This window comes from Vittaforma corneae (assembly GCF_000231115.1).
Source record: "Vittaforma corneae ATCC 50505 unplaced genomic scaffold supercont1.8, whole genome shotgun sequence".
Classification (NCBI taxonomy): domain Eukaryota; kingdom Fungi; phylum Microsporidia; family Nosematidae; genus Vittaforma; species Vittaforma corneae.
The window spans coordinates 80022-99327 of record NW_006889841.1 but is presented as its reverse complement, the minus strand read 5'-3'; the positions used below and the strand labels follow the sequence as shown (position 1 = coordinate 99327).

General features: G+C 36.6%; 16 protein-coding genes across 16 annotated transcripts; 10 read left to right on the top strand and 6 right to left on the bottom strand.

The window, feature by feature from the left end:
- Positions 1-283: 283 nt before the first annotated feature.
- Positions 284-859, top strand: VICG_01100 (uncharacterized protein; the record flags this gene model as incomplete). Its single annotated transcript, XM_007604484.1, has 1 exon — positions 284-859. One exon carries the CDS (start codon positions 284-286, stop codon positions 857-859), a length of 576 nt encoding a protein of 191 aa, XP_007604546.1.
- Positions 802-2049, top strand: VICG_01099 (uncharacterized protein; the record flags this gene model as incomplete). The annotated part of the gene is made up of 1 exon (XM_007604483.1): positions 802-2049. The coding sequence occupies one exon, from the start codon at positions 802-804 to the stop codon at positions 2047-2049; it is 1248 nt and encodes a 415-aa protein (XP_007604545.1).
- Positions 2050-2681: 632 nt separating this feature from the next.
- On the bottom strand, positions 2682-3380 carry VICG_01098 (uncharacterized protein; the record flags this gene model as incomplete). The annotated part of the gene is made up of 1 exon (XM_007604482.1): positions 2682-3380. One exon carries the CDS (start codon positions 3378-3380, stop codon positions 2682-2684), a length of 699 nt encoding a protein of 232 aa, XP_007604544.1.
- Positions 3381-3737: 357 nt separating this feature from the next.
- Positions 3738-4364, top strand: VICG_01097 (uncharacterized protein; the record flags this gene model as incomplete). Its single annotated transcript, XM_007604481.1, has 1 exon — positions 3738-4364. The coding sequence occupies one exon, from the start codon at positions 3738-3740 to the stop codon at positions 4362-4364; it is 627 nt and encodes a 208-aa protein (XP_007604543.1).
- Positions 4365-4731: 367 nt separating this feature from the next.
- Positions 4732-5244, top strand: VICG_01096 (uncharacterized protein; the record flags this gene model as incomplete). Its single annotated transcript, XM_007604480.1, has 1 exon — positions 4732-5244. One exon carries the CDS (start codon positions 4732-4734, stop codon positions 5242-5244), a length of 513 nt encoding a protein of 170 aa, XP_007604542.1.
- A 186-nt stretch (positions 5245-5430) lies between these two features.
- Positions 5431-6513, bottom strand: VICG_01095 (uncharacterized protein; the record flags this gene model as incomplete). The annotated part of the gene is made up of 1 exon (XM_007604479.1): positions 5431-6513. One exon carries the CDS (start codon positions 6511-6513, stop codon positions 5431-5433), a length of 1083 nt encoding a protein of 360 aa, XP_007604541.1.
- Positions 6514-6537: 24 nt separating this feature from the next.
- Positions 6538-7569, bottom strand: VICG_01094 (uncharacterized protein; the record flags this gene model as incomplete). Its single annotated transcript, XM_007604478.1, has 1 exon — positions 6538-7569. One exon carries the CDS (start codon positions 7567-7569, stop codon positions 6538-6540), a length of 1032 nt encoding a protein of 343 aa, XP_007604540.1.
- Positions 7570-7723: 154 nt separating this feature from the next.
- On the top strand, positions 7724-8101 carry VICG_01093 (uncharacterized protein; the record flags this gene model as incomplete). Its single annotated transcript, XM_007604477.1, has 1 exon — positions 7724-8101. The coding sequence occupies one exon, from the start codon at positions 7724-7726 to the stop codon at positions 8099-8101; it is 378 nt and encodes a 125-aa protein (XP_007604539.1).
- A 137-nt stretch (positions 8102-8238) lies between these two features.
- Positions 8239-9627, top strand: VICG_01092 (uncharacterized protein; the record flags this gene model as incomplete). Its single annotated transcript, XM_007604476.1, has 1 exon — positions 8239-9627. The coding sequence occupies one exon, from the start codon at positions 8239-8241 to the stop codon at positions 9625-9627; it is 1389 nt and encodes a 462-aa protein (XP_007604538.1).
- Positions 9628-9801: 174 nt separating this feature from the next.
- VICG_01091 (uncharacterized protein) lies at positions 9802-11022 on the top strand (the record flags this gene model as incomplete). The annotated part of the gene is made up of 1 exon (XM_007604475.1): positions 9802-11022. The coding sequence occupies one exon, from the start codon at positions 9802-9804 to the stop codon at positions 11020-11022; it is 1221 nt and encodes a 406-aa protein (XP_007604537.1).
- A 162-nt stretch (positions 11023-11184) lies between these two features.
- Positions 11185-12363, top strand: VICG_01090 (uncharacterized protein; the record flags this gene model as incomplete). Its single annotated transcript, XM_007604474.1, has 1 exon — positions 11185-12363. The coding sequence occupies one exon, from the start codon at positions 11185-11187 to the stop codon at positions 12361-12363; it is 1179 nt and encodes a 392-aa protein (XP_007604536.1).
- Positions 12364-12513: 150 nt separating this feature from the next.
- On the bottom strand, positions 12514-14406 carry VICG_01089 (uncharacterized protein; the record flags this gene model as incomplete). Its single annotated transcript, XM_007604473.1, has 1 exon — positions 12514-14406. The coding sequence occupies one exon, from the start codon at positions 14404-14406 to the stop codon at positions 12514-12516; it is 1893 nt and encodes a 630-aa protein (XP_007604535.1).
- A 400-nt stretch (positions 14407-14806) lies between these two features.
- On the top strand, positions 14807-15760 carry VICG_01088 (uncharacterized protein; the record flags this gene model as incomplete). Its single annotated transcript, XM_007604472.1, has 1 exon — positions 14807-15760. One exon carries the CDS (start codon positions 14807-14809, stop codon positions 15758-15760), a length of 954 nt encoding a protein of 317 aa, XP_007604534.1.
- Positions 15761-16323: 563 nt separating this feature from the next.
- Positions 16324-16572, top strand: VICG_01087 (uncharacterized protein; the record flags this gene model as incomplete). Its single annotated transcript, XM_007604471.1, has 1 exon — positions 16324-16572. One exon carries the CDS (start codon positions 16324-16326, stop codon positions 16570-16572), a length of 249 nt encoding a protein of 82 aa, XP_007604533.1.
- Positions 16573-16647: 75 nt separating this feature from the next.
- VICG_01086 (uncharacterized protein) lies at positions 16648-17472 on the bottom strand (the record flags this gene model as incomplete). Its single annotated transcript, XM_007604470.1, has 1 exon — positions 16648-17472. One exon carries the CDS (start codon positions 17470-17472, stop codon positions 16648-16650), a length of 825 nt encoding a protein of 274 aa, XP_007604532.1.
- On the bottom strand, positions 17463-18974 carry VICG_01085 (uncharacterized protein; the record flags this gene model as incomplete). The annotated part of the gene is made up of 1 exon (XM_007604469.1): positions 17463-18974. One exon carries the CDS (start codon positions 18972-18974, stop codon positions 17463-17465), a length of 1512 nt encoding a protein of 503 aa, XP_007604531.1.
- Between the last annotated feature and the right edge of the window lie 332 nt (positions 18975-19306).

The following is a 19306-nucleotide window of genomic DNA, read 5'->3' as shown; positions in this document are numbered from 1 at the left end:
AAGACGTCAAAGAGATCTGAATGAAGTTGGCTATGAGTTTGGTTAGCATGACAAACAGCAACATTGCATTTTGTACATGCACACAAGAGCCTTCGCCAGTTAGACGGTTGAAAAATTAAAGTTGATTATAATTTTGACATAAACTTATTAAGTACCGAAGTGTGAGGCCAGACAGCCCTGTGCTGAACTGTGTACACTATCAATTTAAATTTGACATATGACATGACACATTTGTGGACACACTGTTATGCTTTATATATTTTACTTTTGCAGCATACCCATAATGAGAACACGTGCAAAAAAAATCCTTTACTACTCTGGTATTCTTTCAATAGAAGTGATAGCATACTATATTTGCATATATTTATACTTTACTACAGAACAGCACAGTTATATACTTCTATCCTTCATTTACATCCTCGGGGTTCTATCTGGCTGCTTGACTAGAAGCTTGTCAAGTTTATCCAATCTGTTATTAGTTAAGACACTAGCTACATTTTTCTATTCAAAGATTATGTATGAGCTCTTTGTCATAGCACGGATATTAGTCGGGGTTGATAAAAATTTTGATATTTGTCTGATAGTAATAGCTTTAATGAACATTTTGAGAGGAATGCTAAAGAATGGTCTGTCTTCCAACTTTAGTACAAGTAAAAAGATGGAGTACTACAATGATATTATTAAACTCGAGAGGTTTATTATACGGCTAATGAATAGAAGCTCGCATGTACATTTTACTGATGAAATGGTCAAAAACTATATACTTTGTACAGCAGACAAGTCAGACAAAAGGCCAAATGCTTGGGAAGCTACGATCCAGGAATACTATTCGGTATTCTTTGCGATAATCCTGAATTGAATGCAACAGCTGACAAAATATGCTTATCGTATGGTGTTTGGGAGAACCTTGAAAGCAATGAACCGTCAGCTGAAGTTGATAGTGGAGAAGTACCTAGCAATACATACAATATATCGTCTAAAACAGCCGATGGAAATCCAATCACAACCGATTTTGTAATAAAAATTACCGATGAGAATGGTAAAATTCACAAAGACCAAACAAAAGATACTTTAAGCACTTTGCTTCCTAATAAAACAATGCAAGAACATAACGAAAACTGTACTATAAACTTGGCTAACCCAGTGGAGCAACTACACCACTCTGGTACTTTGGCTATTAAACACACGCATTTCAACAGACATTTGACAGGTAGAATCTCAAAGGAAAGCATATCTCGACTGTTCGGCAATGAAGAATCGACCGAGTTCTTAAGACTTCTCACACAAGGGTTTGATGAGTGTTTAGCTTTTGATGATTTTTATGAAAGTATGAGACAGATTAACATTGAAAGAAAGTCGTTTGCAAACTTTTTGCGGGGCAACAGGTATATTCTAAAAATCCTCAGTATAAGCACATGGGTGCTTTTTACACTTTTATCAGTTATTGTTGTAGGACAGATATTTGATTTTAACAATTTTATGAAATGTTTGATCTACCCACTTGTATTATGCATGATTCCATGGTTTGTTAATATACTTGACTCTTTCATCTTTATTGTCTACATCCATCCATATGACATCGAAGACAGGGTCCTCATAGATTCTGATAATCTTATTGTAAAATCCATAGGACTGACAAGCACTGTTCTTGAAAGATGGAACAACGAAGTTGTGATATATTCAAACAAAAGCCTTAAAGACAAGGTCTTCAGAAATATTAGACGATCAAAAAATCAACAAAAGATGATATCAGTTTTGATGCGAAAAACAGATGTAAAGAAAATAGAGCATATTAGGCAGATTTTGAAAGAATACGCAATGCAAAGTCCAGCCTTTGAAGGGTTTGGCTTGACTGTGGATGAAATCGTAGACTGTAGGTTTGCAAAGGTTGATTTTAGGATAACACATTCAATAAACCACCAAAATGGATATTACATGTGGGTTGCACAAAATAGATTTATGAAGAAAGTGACTGAGGTATTGAAAGAGAAAAGGATAAGCTATCACCCGATTGAAATACCCATCGAAATTGAGAAAGTATGTGTTTGAAAAGGTGTACTGACTGTGTCTAGTTCATTACCGTTTCTATTTGATTAGACCTTTGTCTTAAGCATGTGCGTTTAGTCGAAGGCTAGGATTTATGAGAGTTTAAGAATACATCACAACGGTGATGTGCATAAAACCATCAAAATGGACTAGTGAATTGTTACTCAGTCAGTGACAGAGATTAAAGGCGAAGCCACTCTTTAAAATAAAGTGTTTACAAGCTTTATTGACATTTACAAGATCTAAAATGTATGAAATACGTTCATTCCCATTACTGCTTGTATTCTTCCTGGATTGTACAATTAAGTTTATACTAAAAATAGGAAGCTATTGTGCGTGCATAGTCCTTGTATTAAACTTACTCCTCCAACTTGATTGGCCAAGGCTTCAGAGCATAAACCATTTTAGAAATAACACAATAACAGCTTCTTTAAAAAGACTTAAAATCAAATGTCTATCAATCCATCTTAAGCTTAATAAATAGTCTCAATATGTCAATAATGATCAGACCAACAGGTAATTAAATGTTAAATCAAGCACTGAGTTTCAGTAGTTTGTTAAAGTTTTATTTAATTAAAGATATTTTCTCATAGCACCTTTAATTAAATATAAAGGTATAGCTCAGGCCATTTGCTTTAAAAACGTGTGTTTTCTGGCTCAGTGACTGGGCTTACATTCTCCTTGCTATAGTCTGGACCAACTCTTGATTCAAGGCAACGAGACAGGCCTAATAAATGCAAGTAAAAGGTTGTCATAAACTCTCTAAATATGGCTTTTCCACCAGTGCATTCACTGAAAGTGTCTGACTTATTCGTGAACTTTGGCGGCATTTCAATGGACTTATTATTAATTCTGGAGTGGATATTTTTTGAAATGGTTACTTGAGCTTCAATGTATTCCCTTACATCAAACAGCATCTCTGCAAACTTCAATAGACTAAAATTGTAGTGCTTTGTCGTGCACTCTCTTTTATAGTTTAGGCGTTGTATTCCTACTTGTTCACAAACCTTCCTACAAAGGCTCGTTAAATTTTGGACATTCTCGAGTAGCAAGGCAGGAAAATGGATCTTCTGGCTTTTGTTCATAGTTTCAATACACTGTTCCAACTGTGTGCAAAGCCTGGTTATATTGTCCAAATGCTCATTGCAGCTTTTTGATGCAATAACCTGATGAAAAGTCTCGTCAGAATGGTGCTCAACTACATCCTCAAAGTTCTCTGAGTCAAAAGCATCCAAATCAAGAGATAGCTGCTCATCTGGGCTCAACACACATGCAACTGAGCTGATAATAGCAGAAACTATTAACAGGACCGTTGATCTTGAGCAGATATTCATTGCAAAAATTAAAGGGAAGACAAAATTTTTTATTTTTATTCTGATTTAAACGTTTATTGATCTGTTGAAAAAATTTGTTTGAAGGAAGAAGAGCTACGTCAATCTATTCCTAAAAAGAGCCAAAAGCCAACCCACGAAACATTAATCACTGTGCACAGTGCAACCTGGATATTGGCCTAAGCTTTCTGGTGTAATTACTATATTGCTAGTATTTACACAACGTGGCAGATTGCTGTAGAAGCTTAGATGAGCGTTAGATTAAAATGGACTATTTGTAGCATACTTCAGCACTTCATATTAAATACTCTGATTAAAATGCACTGTTTAACAAATAATATGCTTTTTATCATCCATCCCATGGGCTCAGTCTTCTCCCGGAAACTCACGATCAAAGACAAGCTCCTAAATCTAGAAAATGAAGTAATAAAGAATGAATATGAGCTAAATGTGCTGAAGAGGCAGAGCTACTACTCAACTCTCTTTATATCATTCTTCTCCATTCCGATTGCTTCATATTTTGCATATATTTTTGAAATTCCATTGATAATAGCACTGGCACTACTCTTTATGGCATTGACAGGCCTAATCTATCTTCTAAAGACAATAAAAAGGAAGAAAATCGAATATAAAGAGAAAAAATTGAGTGCTTTGAAACAGGAAAGGAAGAGCTTAATTGAGCAGTGCAAAAGTGATGTAAATTTTTCAACAACAAAATCAATAATCGAGAAATATGAGGAGGAAGAGAGCAGAAGTACGTTTTTCAATCAATTAAAGCGAAAAAAAAGGAGTGCGCTGGACTCTGTTACAGATTTTGTGCTTGGAAGTGATCCTTCAAACTTAAATGCACTAATCTGTAGAAAATGTGGGGTTCATAATGGGTTGATTGATCCCAAAAACGATGACTTTGCATTTTTTCAGTGCTACAACTGTGATTTCAGAAATGAAAGAAGGGGCGGACAGAAGGACGAAAAGAGCGGAATTTAAGTAAACAAGCTGCTGACACCACACCTGCCGCATTTCTCTGATGCATTAATGCCTTGAATAAACAAGCTTAAATGAAATAAGATAAAGTATCATTTTGCAAAGATTCCATGCTTTGAATTACTTTACAACTTTAAATAAATTACACTCTGACGATAAAAATTAAATTAGAAACGTCATATTCTAGTCGAAATAAGCTTATCACACATTTATATTACTGTCATAAAAACGACTTCAAACTTCTCACGATATTGTATTTCAGCCCATACGCAATTGATGTAAAGCCATTACACGAATAATGTATAACTGATGTGGTGTATAAAATATCATAAAAATTAGTACAAATAAAAATAAATGTTTGTTTGGACCCATGCAGGATAATAAGGATGTATGCAGCACCACCCAGAACATGGAGAAAGAAGAGCTAAACACACGTTTAGATGCAAGTTCAAGAGTGAATAGTGAAGAGGTGTTTTTGAGAGTGTATGATCTGTCCAAAGGCATGGCCAAGATACTCTCTCTACAGATTCTTGGTTTTCAGGTTGATGGGGTGTGGCACACATCCATAGAAGCGTATGGAAACGAGTACTTCTTCCACGGAGGACTTGTAGTTCAAAAGGCAGGGACAACGATGTTCAATCCTTGTATTGAACGGGTTTCGCTTGGTAGTACAAGCTGTTCCCAAGACGTTCTTGAAGATTTCTTCAGGAGTTGCGAATCAAACTGGAATGAAAATACATACGACTTTTTTGATAATAACTGCAACAATTTTACTAACTGGCTGGCAAATTTTCTGGTGGGCAAGGACATTCCCAGTTATATTCTTGACCTCCCAAAAAAGGTCAAAGGCTGTGAAAATTTCAGGAGATTTTTTGATATTTAAAGTGAAATTATTAGATAAGCACGTAAAACATGCACAAAGCTTGTTTAATTAACAGATTGGTGGGGCAACGCGACCGTGCCTTCATTGAAAAATCTACATCAGTCTCATTAAAACACATTTAAACGCAAAGATCTGTTTTAATATTTGAAAGACTAAAGGCAGATTTGCTTTTGAAAATAAATTGGTTCATTTATTGTTTTTTCCTATTCTCTTTATTGTTATACCCTTCAAGTACTCTTTTGCTTCCTCTTCAGTCATTTTGATAAGCTTAATAAATCCTTTTTTCGAACTGTTTTTACTGCCGTTCTCTTCGTTTCTTTTGGAATTGCTCTTGTCCGCGTCGTCAGAAATATTAAATTCTTTCTCAGTCCATTCTTCAGCAAACTTCATTCTTATAACCTTCTTTGGAGCATCGACAAATGCGCAATCTTTGATCGCTTGCTTAATTTCTTTAACGTCAAGGTCTTTGCTGCATTCAAACCTGAACAACTTGGGAATAAAACTGTTTTTGACCTTCTCTCCAAAAATTTCATCCTTCTTTTCATCCTTTCCTTTATTCTTTGTCGAAAGATAGTCTTCTTTAGTCATTATCTCAATGAGGCTAGGCTCAACCTTTTGCTTTTTTACCTGCTCCTCATTTTGACTTTCAACCCTGTCCTCAATTTTCAAATTAATTGCAGCTTCTGCCTCTTCTTTTGAACTAAACTCAACAAAACACGAGCCCTTAAACCTTCTATCTTCGCTTCTTCTCATAGTTATTCTTACTGGTTTGCAATACCTTTCTAGAATCTCTTTGATTTTATCAAGCGTAGAGTCAAGACCGAACCCTTTCATGTATAAGACCCGTTTAGAAATCTGCTTGTCATTCAAATAGTCCTTGAATTCCTGGGTTTGGACTTTTCTGAGCAAGTTGTCCTTTATTTCTACGATTTTTGAGTCTCTAACCGCTTCTTTAATTTGATCTACTGATGGGCTCATGGCCTGAAGTCTTTTAAAAGTAAGAAGAACAGAAATAGGAATAAACCCATCATTTTCAGATGCCTTTGCAATCATAAACTTATCTCTTGAATAGTTTGAGTCGCTGAAATAGAATTCTATTTGTTCTTTGAGTTTTTCCATGCTCATGAGACGTGGGGAAAATTTTGCAAAATAGCAAAATATACACAAAGTTGCAAACGCAGACATAAAACAGATCATAAGCACCACATAATAGACATATTTTATGATAGTGCACATGGGAGTTGCTTCCACAATGTATTTATTCATCATTTATATAAAATTTATAGTATTGTGCTAAAACTTATCGATTTTGTCTTGTAAAAACTCTATTATTGAGTCTAAGTACTTTTTTCTATTCTGATTTGCATGCTTGTGATAGAATTCTGGGTTTGTCTCGAAGTTAGGCTCAAAATACTGTCTGAACGGATTGTCATCGGGAATAACATCGGGGATGGGCGCACCGCAGAGAACCGCCGTTTCATATGCCCAACACCTAGCAACATTGTGTATAGTGTAGCCGCCCCCACCCAGTACTAAAAGTGGTATTTCATAGCTCATCACAAACTTAAGACACTCAGCATGTCCTTTTATGCTTAGGCTGAATGTTCCTAACTTGTCCTCAGCTAGTGAGTCAGCACCTGATTGATATACAATTACATTTGGCTTGAATTTTCTGATGGCATTTGAAACCACAGGCTCAAATATGTATTTATACGAGTCATCATCTATTCCATTCTGAAGTGGCACATTCAGTGCTTTCCAGTCACCAGTTATCAATGTTCCAGTGTCAGGAAAGAATCCATCGCCATACTTATGGAGAGACAGAGTTAAGACTCTGTCATTGTCCAAAAATGCCTCTTCTACTCCGTCTCCATGATGAACATCAACATCAATGTACATGACTCTTTCATACTTTGAAAGAAGCTCAAGAATTGCCATAACTATGTCATTTACAAAACAGAAGCCACTTGCCTCTTCTTTTTTAGCATGATGCAGACCACCGGCCCAGTTAATGACACAGTTGTAGAGACCAGAATTGAGAATGAATGCTCCATTAATAGACGCACTAGCATATCTTTCACAGAAATCAAATATATTTTCAAATACTGGGCAGTCTGGCGTCTCCTTCACTCCGATTGATTTTAAATATTCATCGCTATGATACGTAATTGGAACTTTAGTCGGAGCATAGAGGTCCAGATAATGCTCTAGTTGATATGACTTGACTAGCGAATGTGTCATTGTTATTCTGAAAGGATTCATTGGGTGGTCTTTTCCATAGCTATGAAGGCCTATTGTTTCATCATACATGTAAGCGATTTTCATGGGTGAAAAGTCCTTTGGAAAACTAGAATAAATACTTCCAAATGCTGTTGCATTTGCACCGGCAGGTGTTTTATCATTACTGCCATTTTCGCACTTTTAGCCCCAGCCATATTTAGTTTTTCGTCTCGAAAATTTTAAGCCAGAAAACTGAAATATGGCTGGATTCAAGCACAGATACATCGTTGTGAAGATAGATTACAGACATACAAATCGTCGGGAAAGTACGCATTTAGATGCTGCGCTGGCTCAAGGAATTAAAAATCTGCTCTACAACTCAATCAAAACTAATTTTGGCGAGTACGTCCTTGGAATGATAGATTGTTTTGAGGTAGTTGAGCGATACGACTGCCTTGGTATTGTAATTATTAGATGCAATCTTTCTATTCATAAGTATGTTTGCTACACAATATGTTCGATGGGTAAAGTTAGTGAAGCTGAAGTGAGATTTAGCATTTTGGCGGTTAGCGGAATTCTCAGAAAAGCCAAAAAGAGGTTATTAGAGATTGAAAACAGACTGAGTGCAAATAAGTAACATAGACAGATATCCACAAATCAAAATCTTGAATAAGGTTGATGGATGTATTTGACTATTTTCGTCAAACACTGTCCCAACTATAGTTTAATAAGCATTTATTGTCACTTGTTGTTTCAGATTGAAACTTTAAAAGCATGCCGAAAATAAACACGGCAATGGATTATGAATTACATGACATGATGGAATTTCGTTCGATTTTTATCAACTACCAATTCATAAAAACCATAAAAATTATTGAGAAGATGAAGGTTTTCCAGGGATTTGACATTAAAACCAACGAGGACGTTTTGATTAAAATAATAAAGCTGGAGAATGTCGGGCAGTTCAACTGCCTCAATAACAGAACATCCTTTGATTCTGTCTGTGATCTTTATAAAATCTTGTCTATTTTGAATGTAAAGTCACTGCCCAAAGTTTTAATAAACAAGAAAATTCAGAACTATCAAGTAATTGTTCAGACGGCAGCAAATGGGATGTTTTTGGAAAGATACATAGAAACAAGCACCGATATCAACTGCACAGATGCTCTAAAAATCATTGCTCAGCTTTTAGTGCTTCTAAACTACCTCTCCACAATGAAGATTAGAGTTTCGGAATTTTCAATAAAGAGCATTGTGATGGACGAAGGCAATAATGTGAAAATATACGAGATCGACTGGATGTATTTTGATGATAGCATTGACAGCCAATATGAAAACAGACATGTCAGAAATTTGCTAAAAATACTTAGATACATTTTAATGAAAAGCGATAAAAATGCTACGCAAGCAAATGCACATATTACAAATATTAAAATGGCACAGAGTAAAAACCATGGCCGGAAGTCCAGTAGATTGTCAAAACAAGCAGAACTCGATGCATATAGAAAAATACAGTTGCTACAGACAATGATGTACAATTCAACCGATATCTTGACCTTTAGCCATCTAAACAACATTTTAAACATAAGCGAAAGCCCGGTCTTTAGGAATCTGTTCATCTTAGATTCTCTTGTCGTTTCTGAAATTCATAAGCTGGGATTTTCCGATTTTGATGGCACATTGGCAAATTCTGCAGCCAGTAAGCACTTTTACTTGTACAGACTTGTTGAAGATAACGTTGTAAGGTCTGAAATTAGAGGACATTGCAAGACATTCCATCATCTCATGGATCATTTGAACAAGGCAATATCCGAGAAGGGAATATTAAACATTAACCGAATGGAAGATTCAATATTCAGAGTATTATCTGAGCAGGAAGAAGAGAAGTTTACATTAATTAGGAATAGAATGCTGGTTCTTTATGAAGGCCTTTCGTACTATTCATCATTTTACAAATGCATGAGCTGTGCGGGATCTAACGACTTGGCATTTATTGAGATACCAATTTTTAATTACGAAAGATGGTTTGATATACTGAAAACCCTGAAAATGGCAAAGATTCCTGCGTGGAGAAACGATGATAAAATAAAGATAAGAGATGAGAGTGTTGGGCTGTCTATTGTTGTGAAACTGAAGAAAAAGACGTATAACAGTGCGTTTTAACTTTCAAAAAGGAAAGAGGCAGAGAAATAGACTTTTTGCACTTAATAAGTGAGTTGGTGGAGTCAGGGAGGTATAACGATTAGACAGTAGTAAATCACACTGACATGCCATTGATTGATTTGATCCTTTTTAAACTAGCATTGCAAACAAAAAATTTTCAGGAGCTATCCTTGAATGCCACTGACACTTTTTGAGTTTGCGGAAATCATTGGAGTCCCACAAATTTCAATGCTAGTTTACTCTAGGATTTGTCCTGCAAATACTTTCCTTGAGTTTCTCTTTTATTCAGTTCCACAGTATCTAGTTTTAAGGTTTATTGAAAGAGCATACCTCGTTTACCTAGCATTGATTACTGTGCTTTTAGTTGTTCCTACAAAATACCACCGCACTTACACAACTCACACTGATCCCATTGATAGAATGAGAATGACCATTTCATTTTTAGTTTGTCTTGCTATCTTTGCTGCTGATTTTAAAAACTATGACAGCGGTAGATTCGGGAAGAGCATGAACTGCGAGTTTAGGCTAATGGACGTAGGCGCTGGATCTTTTGTATTTAATTCTGGCCTTGTTTCATTTAAGGCTAGCAGACAGAAGAAATTAATTAACTCTGGAAAATGCTTCTTTTTTGGGATTTGCAGACTTTTATCAAAAATTTTGCTTAGAGTCGATATTAAAGAAGCAGAGTTTGGCAAGCATTTTAACTTCTTTATTGATCTGGCACTTTTGAATCTAATTTCAATATTTGTAAATCCACAATTTCCATATGTAAGTGGGCTGGTTTTGATCTTTTGGTACCAAATAGCCTTGTTCCTCGGGCTTGAAGCTAAGATTCTAAACAACGATAGAAAAAACTTTTTCACTGCAAACCTTGAGGGAATAGTGTTTTTAGTACCACAATTTGGCACATATCTGATGTCACAGGAAATAGGAAAATCGGTTGTTATGGATAAATCCATGAAAAAGGTTGTGATGTACTTTATGGCTTCTGTTGCTTTGTTTTGTGGAACTTACTTCTACGAGCCTGTTGCAAGAAGACTCCACAATGCACCGTATTGTCTTTTAATGCATGTGTCACACACGGCCATTATCATATGTTTTGATTTTCTCAACATTCATTTCAAGATTGGTGAGCTTAAGGTTAGTACGTTTGGAAGTAAGAATATGCTAAACATACTCATTATTTCAAATGTGCTGGTGCAGGCTGCACGATACATTGGATATTTTGAAGAATCCAGCGATATCAAAGTAGCCATTAAAATTCAGATATATCTATTTATAATATTTTACCTTATATTTAAAATTCAAGGATCTTTGAAGAGCCAAGCAGCGGCAAAGGTGGAGGCAAGCACAGATGCAAAACCAGTTGGCAGTAATGAATCAATTAAAGCATAGTTTGTCAAGGTTATAGGAAACTTTACGAATATTTCATAGTTTAAATGGATCAGCCAGTTGTGTTTTAATTTTTGCACAAAGAAAGTCTTTTCAATTATTTTTGCATCAATTTCTTCAGTTTTTTCTTTTTTTGCTAAACCTGCAAAAATTTTTGTTCAGACAATGGGTCAGGCGGACTTTTCAAGACAGTACAACATAAGCTACATTACAAGATACAACAGAATGAGAGAGTTGATAATGAGCAACCCATCCATTTCAGAGTACAGTCTTCCTCTCAAAAAGCTAGGCGATGATATTTTTGAGGAATGCATTGTAATTGCTATTCTTGTTCTCGACTCAAAACTCAAGTTTTCGATTTTGCAAATGAACGATCCAAATGTAGAAAGCTATGTTCCGAACAGCCAGCTGTACATCGAAGACTTTTCGGGCAAGCTGCCCATTGTATTTTCACAATCATTTAACAAGCTCTCTTTATTGTGCACAGGCACCGTATTGGGATTTGTAGGATGCAAAATTGAAACGAACGTCTTCGTCTGCACCGATGTAATATTTCCAAAGCCCGTTGAAGTACCCGCAAATGCATCCATTCGGAACTCCACGGATGCCAATATTAAGAGCGATGGTAGACCTGCCAAATCAACTGTAGAAAATGTGCTTCTTATGAGTAACATTGTGCTAAATCATTCAAATTTTGAAAAATGCAAGGCAATGGTCGACTACTTTTACAAGAAAGTTAGTAGCATTGTCGTATTTGGCGATATCTACACAGAATCCAATAGAGAGCCGGATTTCTCCGATTTTAATAATATTTTTAATGAACTAAATGATTTCAAGGGCCAGATAGTACTCGTTCCGGGACCCAACGATCCAACGACGAAGATGCTTCCACAGAATCCGCTTCATCAGCTATTCTTTGATCAAAGGCTCTCAACATGTTTGAGAAACTTGTCACACCCCGCCCAAGAAACTGTTTGCGGAAAGAAGGTTGTGTTTATGAACAACCAAATATTAAACGATCTAAGGAAGTATACCATGAACATAGTAGCTGGCCCTCAAACACCAATTGTACTTGGGGATGCTGACATTCTGGAGCAGCTAATCAGGATAAGACTGATTGCTCCAAATTGTCCTGACACAGTTGGTTCCACGCCATTTTTCGAACACGATCCATTTTTAATCGACGATTGTAACTATTTGGTTTGCGGAGGATGCAAAGAATTTCAAATCAAAAGGGTCGGAAAAATAGTTGCTGTTTGCATACCGGATTTTTCAAAGAGCCACTCGGCAGTGCTTGCTGACTTTTCCAGCGACAGTTTCACAGAAATAGTACTGGATCTTTAGGTAGCACTTTTAATACATTTAGTAAAGACTGTGTCATTAGCTAGGCTACGTTGCTATCCTCAGCATGCTTTATGTATTTTAGAATGATGGTTTTAAGACGGTTAAATATAAAAGTATAATAATCTAAAGTTTTATTAGCCTAATTTAAATTCATTTCCCTATTTTTCTTTGATCAAAAGTAAATTTTACGATTCTATTGATATAATTGAATCCATACAGATTTACCTCTTCCTCAAGTGCCCTGAACTTATTCAGTGCATACACCCGTCCGTTAAACTCATCAAACTTAATATAGTCGTACGGTTTCAACTCGGTATACAAAGGATAGATCTTTGCAATCAGTCTTGGCTGTTTTGAATAGAAAATCGGATAGCCAGTGATATTTCTCTCACATTCTGAGAATTTCAGCTCATTTTGCCTATTTTCAAATGCTTTGATCAAGTCTTGTACGTTTATAAAGGGCAGAATGGGGACTGCCTGCCAATCCATACATTTCTGGAACATATCCAATTTAAACTCCGTTGGATAGTATTCTTTAAACTCATCAAAAACCGAATGAAGACAGCTGGGAAGAAGATCCTTTGAGGAGGGTGGAAGAACGGTCAGTAGTTGCTCCAAAGGCTTAAGAGGTCTGCCAGTGGTAAACTTGAACTTGACATCTTTGACCAATGCAAGATCAGTCATAAAGGGTGCAAAGTGGTAAGGGTAGTACCATTCCCAGCTTGGCATGTCATAGAAGTAATAATTATACACCCACTCCAGTCCCTTAATGTATTCTTCACAAGCAATTAGAAGATCTTTTTCTGAAGTTATTCCCATTTTTTCAACATAAAACCTGATTTTGCCTCTTTCTGTTTCCAGGAAAAACTCCTCGGAGGGGTCATATGGAAGATTCATTCTCTGCCTTACATTGACTAGGTTATTCCTCTTTTCTACTATAAATGTATTTTCTCGTCTAGCACATTCGATAAAAAACTCTCTAAGAACATCGTAGTTGATTTTTCCGTTATCAGTTATGAAACTTCTTGTGTTTAAATAGACAGTCTGGAGGATATGTGTGAGCTTATCAAGAGCATCCGTTCTTATCTCAAAGCATGGCGTGCATGGCAAAAAATCATTGCCAACAGTAAAACACAGAAAAATCCAGTCTTCTAAGAACTTTCTGTGGTTAAAAGGCATTTTCATCACATATTTAAAGTCCCTAATAATCAAATGCTTTAATCTTGGAATGTCAACCAATACAAAGTCTTTCTCATTTGACAATGATCCATTGCTATTGCCATGCTTCGGAGGCTCCTCTCTCAGTACCATTACTGAGTGGTCAAAGAGAGATAGCCCGAGAAATATTAAGTCAGCATCTGGACTGAAAATAACAGAGGAAAATTTGGGATTCTGGTGTTTTCGTATGTATTCCATGATTTTCTGCTCGCCTTCTCCAGGCACGCGGTAACTGGAATAAATGACATTAAACCCTGTCCATCTTTGATCAAAGCTCATCTTAAAGCTGATCAGTTCCTGGAGAAAAGCATCCAATCTCTGCATGAATTCGGTACCAGGTGATATTGCATTTGTATCAAATACGCCACATCCATTAGGCGTGGCTTCATCACTCATATTCTTACTCACTGCAGAGTTTTCTATTTCCTGGTCCAAAACTGTCAATCTTGAATGGTGAGCTGGCTCATTTCCACAGTCATCTTTAAAATAGAAGTTCCCCTGTTCCGAGACTTCTCTAGCATGCACAAACCGTCTTGAGCGTTGTTGATTAAGTTTGGCTCTTGGAGCCACTCCATCCACAGAAATGTACAACAGTCTTCTTGGCCTTATTCGTGCTATGACCTCGTCCATGTATTTTTCTAGATTCTTGTACAGTTCAGTATCTGTGTCGGCCATGTTCTCCAGTGCTTTGTTGCAGCAGGGATGGATTATGGCATTGAAGTCAAGATACAAGTTGTCGGTGAGATGGTCCTCTTCTCTGTTTGGTTTTAGCTTGACTTCGGGATATCTCTGAGTTATCCATTTGTATAGTGATGGAACGCCCATATATCCTGGGGTGGTGAAACCAAAAATAAAAGGAAAATATCAAACCAATCAAATGACAGACACGAGACATTGTTTGTTATTTATTGCACTCTTGATAAAACAGGAGAGTTTATGTGGTCTGACTCCGCCTTTTCGTCTAATTTCTCTTTGAAAGATATCGACTCTACATCCTATCAATTATCAAGGAGATATATTAATCCTCTGTGAAATACGATGTTGGCCAAAGCACACCAGAGCGTCCTAGCACTAGCCTATTTATAGACTTTATAGAATGTTGCTCAAGCTACATGCATTTTGTACAAGTTAAGTGCTTTCAATTAAATTTATTTAGAAATTTTTTACTTAAAATTTGTATTCTTCCATCCTAGTTTTTCTTCTTTTTTAAAAAAGTTTACCCAGCATGCCAGAACACTCGGAAAGCACACCGTCAATCTTTGCAAACTTAACTGTTCCTTTTTCTATTTTATTAATTAGTATGGTTTCGTGTCTACTCCCAAGGATACTTTCAAACTCCAAAATTGTTAGAAAATACTTCTCAATGGTTAACGTTTTCAACTCTGGGCTTCAGCTTTCAACAATAATTGTAGATTTGATTCCTCACATGAACTTGAAAAAAGGTGACCATCACCACGCCTCTGATCTTTATCCATTCGTTGCATCGGGCGTTTGTTTCATAGCTTTGGTGGCTATTGATTCGATCTTTCTTCATCCATCGGAAGAAGAGCCGACCAAAAAGCAGTCAGAGAATCACAATAAAGAAGTGCTGCAGCATTTGCACCATCACAAATGTCTGCATAATCACACATCGAGCCAGCACGAAGAGCTTGCCCATCAGCATGGTGGGGATTGCCACGAAAGCCTTGGAACATGTAACACAGGCGCTATTTCAAAGTCACAGACCAAAGCCAAAGCCTTTCTGTACTTATTTGCCATTTCTGTGCATTCATTCTTTGAGGGACTGGGCTTTGAAATTAACCTCAAGCACATTCCTCTTCTTGCAGGACTGATATTCCACAAGATTCTAGAGTCGTTTGCCATCGGAGCATCTGTTCACGAGTCTATTTTTTCAAATAGCTCGAAAATGTTTTTATTGTTAATTTACTCAGTACTAACGCCAGCTGCAATTATGCTGAGGGGATTGAGTATATTCACAAAACACACAGCCCTCAAGCAATGGACCATGGGTCTTTGTTTAGGTGCCCTGATGTTTGTTGTTTTCTTTGAGGTTATTGGACACTCTTTCCATGGTGGGAAGGACAATATAAGAAAGGTGTTTAGCATTTCATTTGGATATGTGCTTGGCTGTACTGCAATTATCTTGTCACATGGCCATGGACACCACCACCATCATTAAAGAAGCTTTTATTGAGCATGCTTAAAATAGCTTTTACCGAATAATTTATTTATATACTATTTGATAGCTTATCTACTATGCGAGATTGTCTTTAGCGCAGTCTGAATCTTGGAGGTTGATCAAACAGCACAACTTCTGTGACTCTCTTGACTTGTCTTAGTTCTTTTCCCACTTTCTCAAAAACAGTAAAATCTTTTTTTACAATTTTCCCCTGAAGTGTAAAATCTCTGAAAGTTATAGTTAACGAACTTTGATCAAATTTACCATCGAACAGATCTAAATTCTCAAAACGTCCTTGGAATTCTAAAATTTTAACATCTTCTTCGGAGCTTTGAACAAGGATCATGGGCAATAAAAATATGTTCAGCAATACAAAATGTGGAATTTCCATTAACTCACAGCACCAAGTGCAAACTATGTTGCTGGCTCAGGCAAGATACACAGTGGTCTGTACAATCAGAAGTGTGCGATTGCTGGCTTTGTAATAGTCACAGAGCAGTGTTATCATTTGATTTCTGCATCGGTGCTGAATGTGCACTTCCTTTGTATTTTTCAACCCCTTGATGGGAGCTAGAAAAAGCACAAGAAAGAAAGTCAGAAAGCCAGCAGTCCAAAAAATAGAAACAAGATTTGACTGCCCAGTATGCAACCATGAAAACGTGGTCCAATGCAAGCTGGTTTCTAAAACTAAAAGAGGAATGGTTTTCTGCAGTATCTGTGAATCACACTTCAGCTGTGAAGTAACGACCTTAGATAAGCCGATAGATGTATATCATACATGGATAGATCAAATCTCAAGTACAAAAAAGTGATAGAGCAGGCATAGACTACGAAACGAGCATTTTAGATTGTATTCTATTTACTCTACAAGCATAGTTGAATAAAAATTATTGGTTTGCCATTCTATATTGAAGTTTCCTACTAGGAGTGTCTTCGCCATTTAGGATTGATAGAATTCTGTTAAACTCTGTAACGTAGCTGTTCTCGTTATCTGACATATGAAAAATTCCTTTAACAATCTTAAACGTCGATTCGTCTGACTCCATAAGAGCATCAAACGCATCAGTTTTGATTTTACTAATGTTTTGATTACTGTCTATGATATTTATACAAAGCACAGCGATGTACAGGTCTTTATCGGATTGTATTTTGTGATCTTCAAAATATGAATACTTGTAAACGGCGCACAATATTGCAAATATGCACACAATTGATTCTTGTCCTAGGAAGTATTCTGTATTCTCTTTTAGTTTTGTGTTTAGACATTCTAGAAAGCGCCGGAGTAGATCAGGCGAGAGCTCCTTGTAAATCAATATTATAAGCAACGGTGCTAGATTATAATGCAGGTATTCCAGATTATCAATTAATGACTCCACAAACTCCTCGGCTTCCCGGCATTGCACAGGCCTTACTATTTTTAACATTGATCTGAGCTGACCATCCTTTTCTATTATTTGCTCTTTATTTACAACTTCTTTTATTTCAATAGTCTTCAGTCTTTCAACTAGATTGTTTCCCAGGTCTTTCTGTTTAGTACTAACTTGCACTTCCTTGGAGGTTTGAGGATCCATTTCCTGTAGGCTCTCCGCAGTCTCCTTGACTTCAGTTTTTCCTAGTGATGCTATGAATCTTAAAATCATTTCCCTCCTCTTTTTGGCAAAATTGTCATTTTTGTCTAGATTGATCAAGTAAAGCCTAGAGATCAAAGACATGAGTCGGGAACGAATGGCATACCCCCGGTAAAATAGATCAGCTCCCTTCGACTGTCGTCACTTTTTGTATGGCTTTTCATCGAGACATCCGTACTTTCCTTTGCCGTATTTATCAGGTTTGTTAAGAATATGCTAAGAAATATATGGTGTTCTTTTCTCTTGGTATATCTACTATCGAAAATGAAAGGGATGTAGTTTTCTTTCTTCGGCGCATTGCACGCGAATACAATCAAATCCGACCACTCTATATTGCTTTTCAGGTTATTTAAAACTGAAAAGAGCTTGTATGATGCTTCAATTTTACAAAGATCGTTGAGAAACTCTACCCTTTCAAAGGTGTTTGTAAGGCTCCAGAACAAATCTAAAAATTTATATTTGCTTACAATGAAATCGTCCCGGAGGATTTGGCACTGTGCGTTATAGTGGTGTTTAAAAGGTCTTTCAAATTCCAAATGCAGCCTTTGGTCAACGGTGCCTGTTTTATTAGTTTCGTGGTCAGGTGGTGAGCTGTAGCTTTCTTTGCTTTTGACTGATCTTTCAAATACTGTAAAGTTTAATAAGTCAGCATCGAGAAACTCAATATTCCTATTGCCGGCTTTTAAAAATAGCTTGAATATGCTTTCTAAACATGCAGTTGCGGACAGAACAACCATTATTTCTTCATAAACTGTTGAGCGCTTGTACTCCCTGATATTCTCTGCCAACAGCCTAAATAGACCCATGGAAAGCTTCCTCAGATCAGCATCTGTCTGCTCCATATTACTAGATAGAATATCTGTCAATGTTTCAACGGTGTTGATAATGATTTTACTTTCAGAAAACCCAATAAAAATAAAATTTTGAGGATCCACAAGAAGATCAATAAGATATGTAAGAAGTGATGCCACGAAAACATTGTTGAACAGCTCAGGACATGTTCTTCCAGCACAATGCAGTGCGGTGCAACATTCAATGACTGTTCTATCAACGATGTGCTGATCCAGAAACATCCCCAATTTTTCAATAACAGGGAGGAGATTTTTGTAAATCAGCTTGTGGTTATCAAGCAATTTCATCAGACAGAGTAGAAATTCAGGCTCAGCCCCTTCCGTAAATAAACTTTTGATTTGGTCTTTGAATATCGTGTAAATTTTACTATATCCAAACATGGTTCTATAAAATTCAAGATCATTACTTTTATCACTTGGATCAGCAGATACAGCACTTTTCAACATGGAAATACATCGAATATGCAGCTCTGGAGACTGTGATGTGACTTTTTTAAGAAATTTTGACATGAAACTTTCAAAGTCGTTTTTAATGAAGATGTCATTTTGAAGAAAACTCTTCATAAACTTCAGCAGTTTGTTCATTAGTTCATCATTAAGTTCTACACGAGAGGAAATGTGGACATCTTTCAGGTAGAAAAAAACCAATGATGGGTCTGGGTTTCTGAGTGCCCGTTTTATCTTCCTTAAGCTTCTATTTCTAGGTAGTTTTTTTGTGCCTTCTGTCTCATTCATTGTTCTACCTCTGCGCTTCCAAGATAAAACAGCAATTGAAACGTGTGTTTTAAGTCTTTAGAAGCCACATGCCAGTGTAGAATTAAATAGCATCGGCAAGGTATTCTCATTGGGCAGTTTGATTTTCTCCTTAAATGTGAAATGGTGTGGTTAAAGGAGAGGTATGAAAGTGCTAATGCTATTATCAGCAATATACTGGACAACAGGACTCTGTACCTCTTTAGGGCAAGCAGACGTTAATATGCTCAAGGAGAAAATCAAGCAACTGATTGGCACTTGTGATTCTTTAATCAAAAACCTTGAAAAAAAACCAGAATCACTGCTACTTAGAG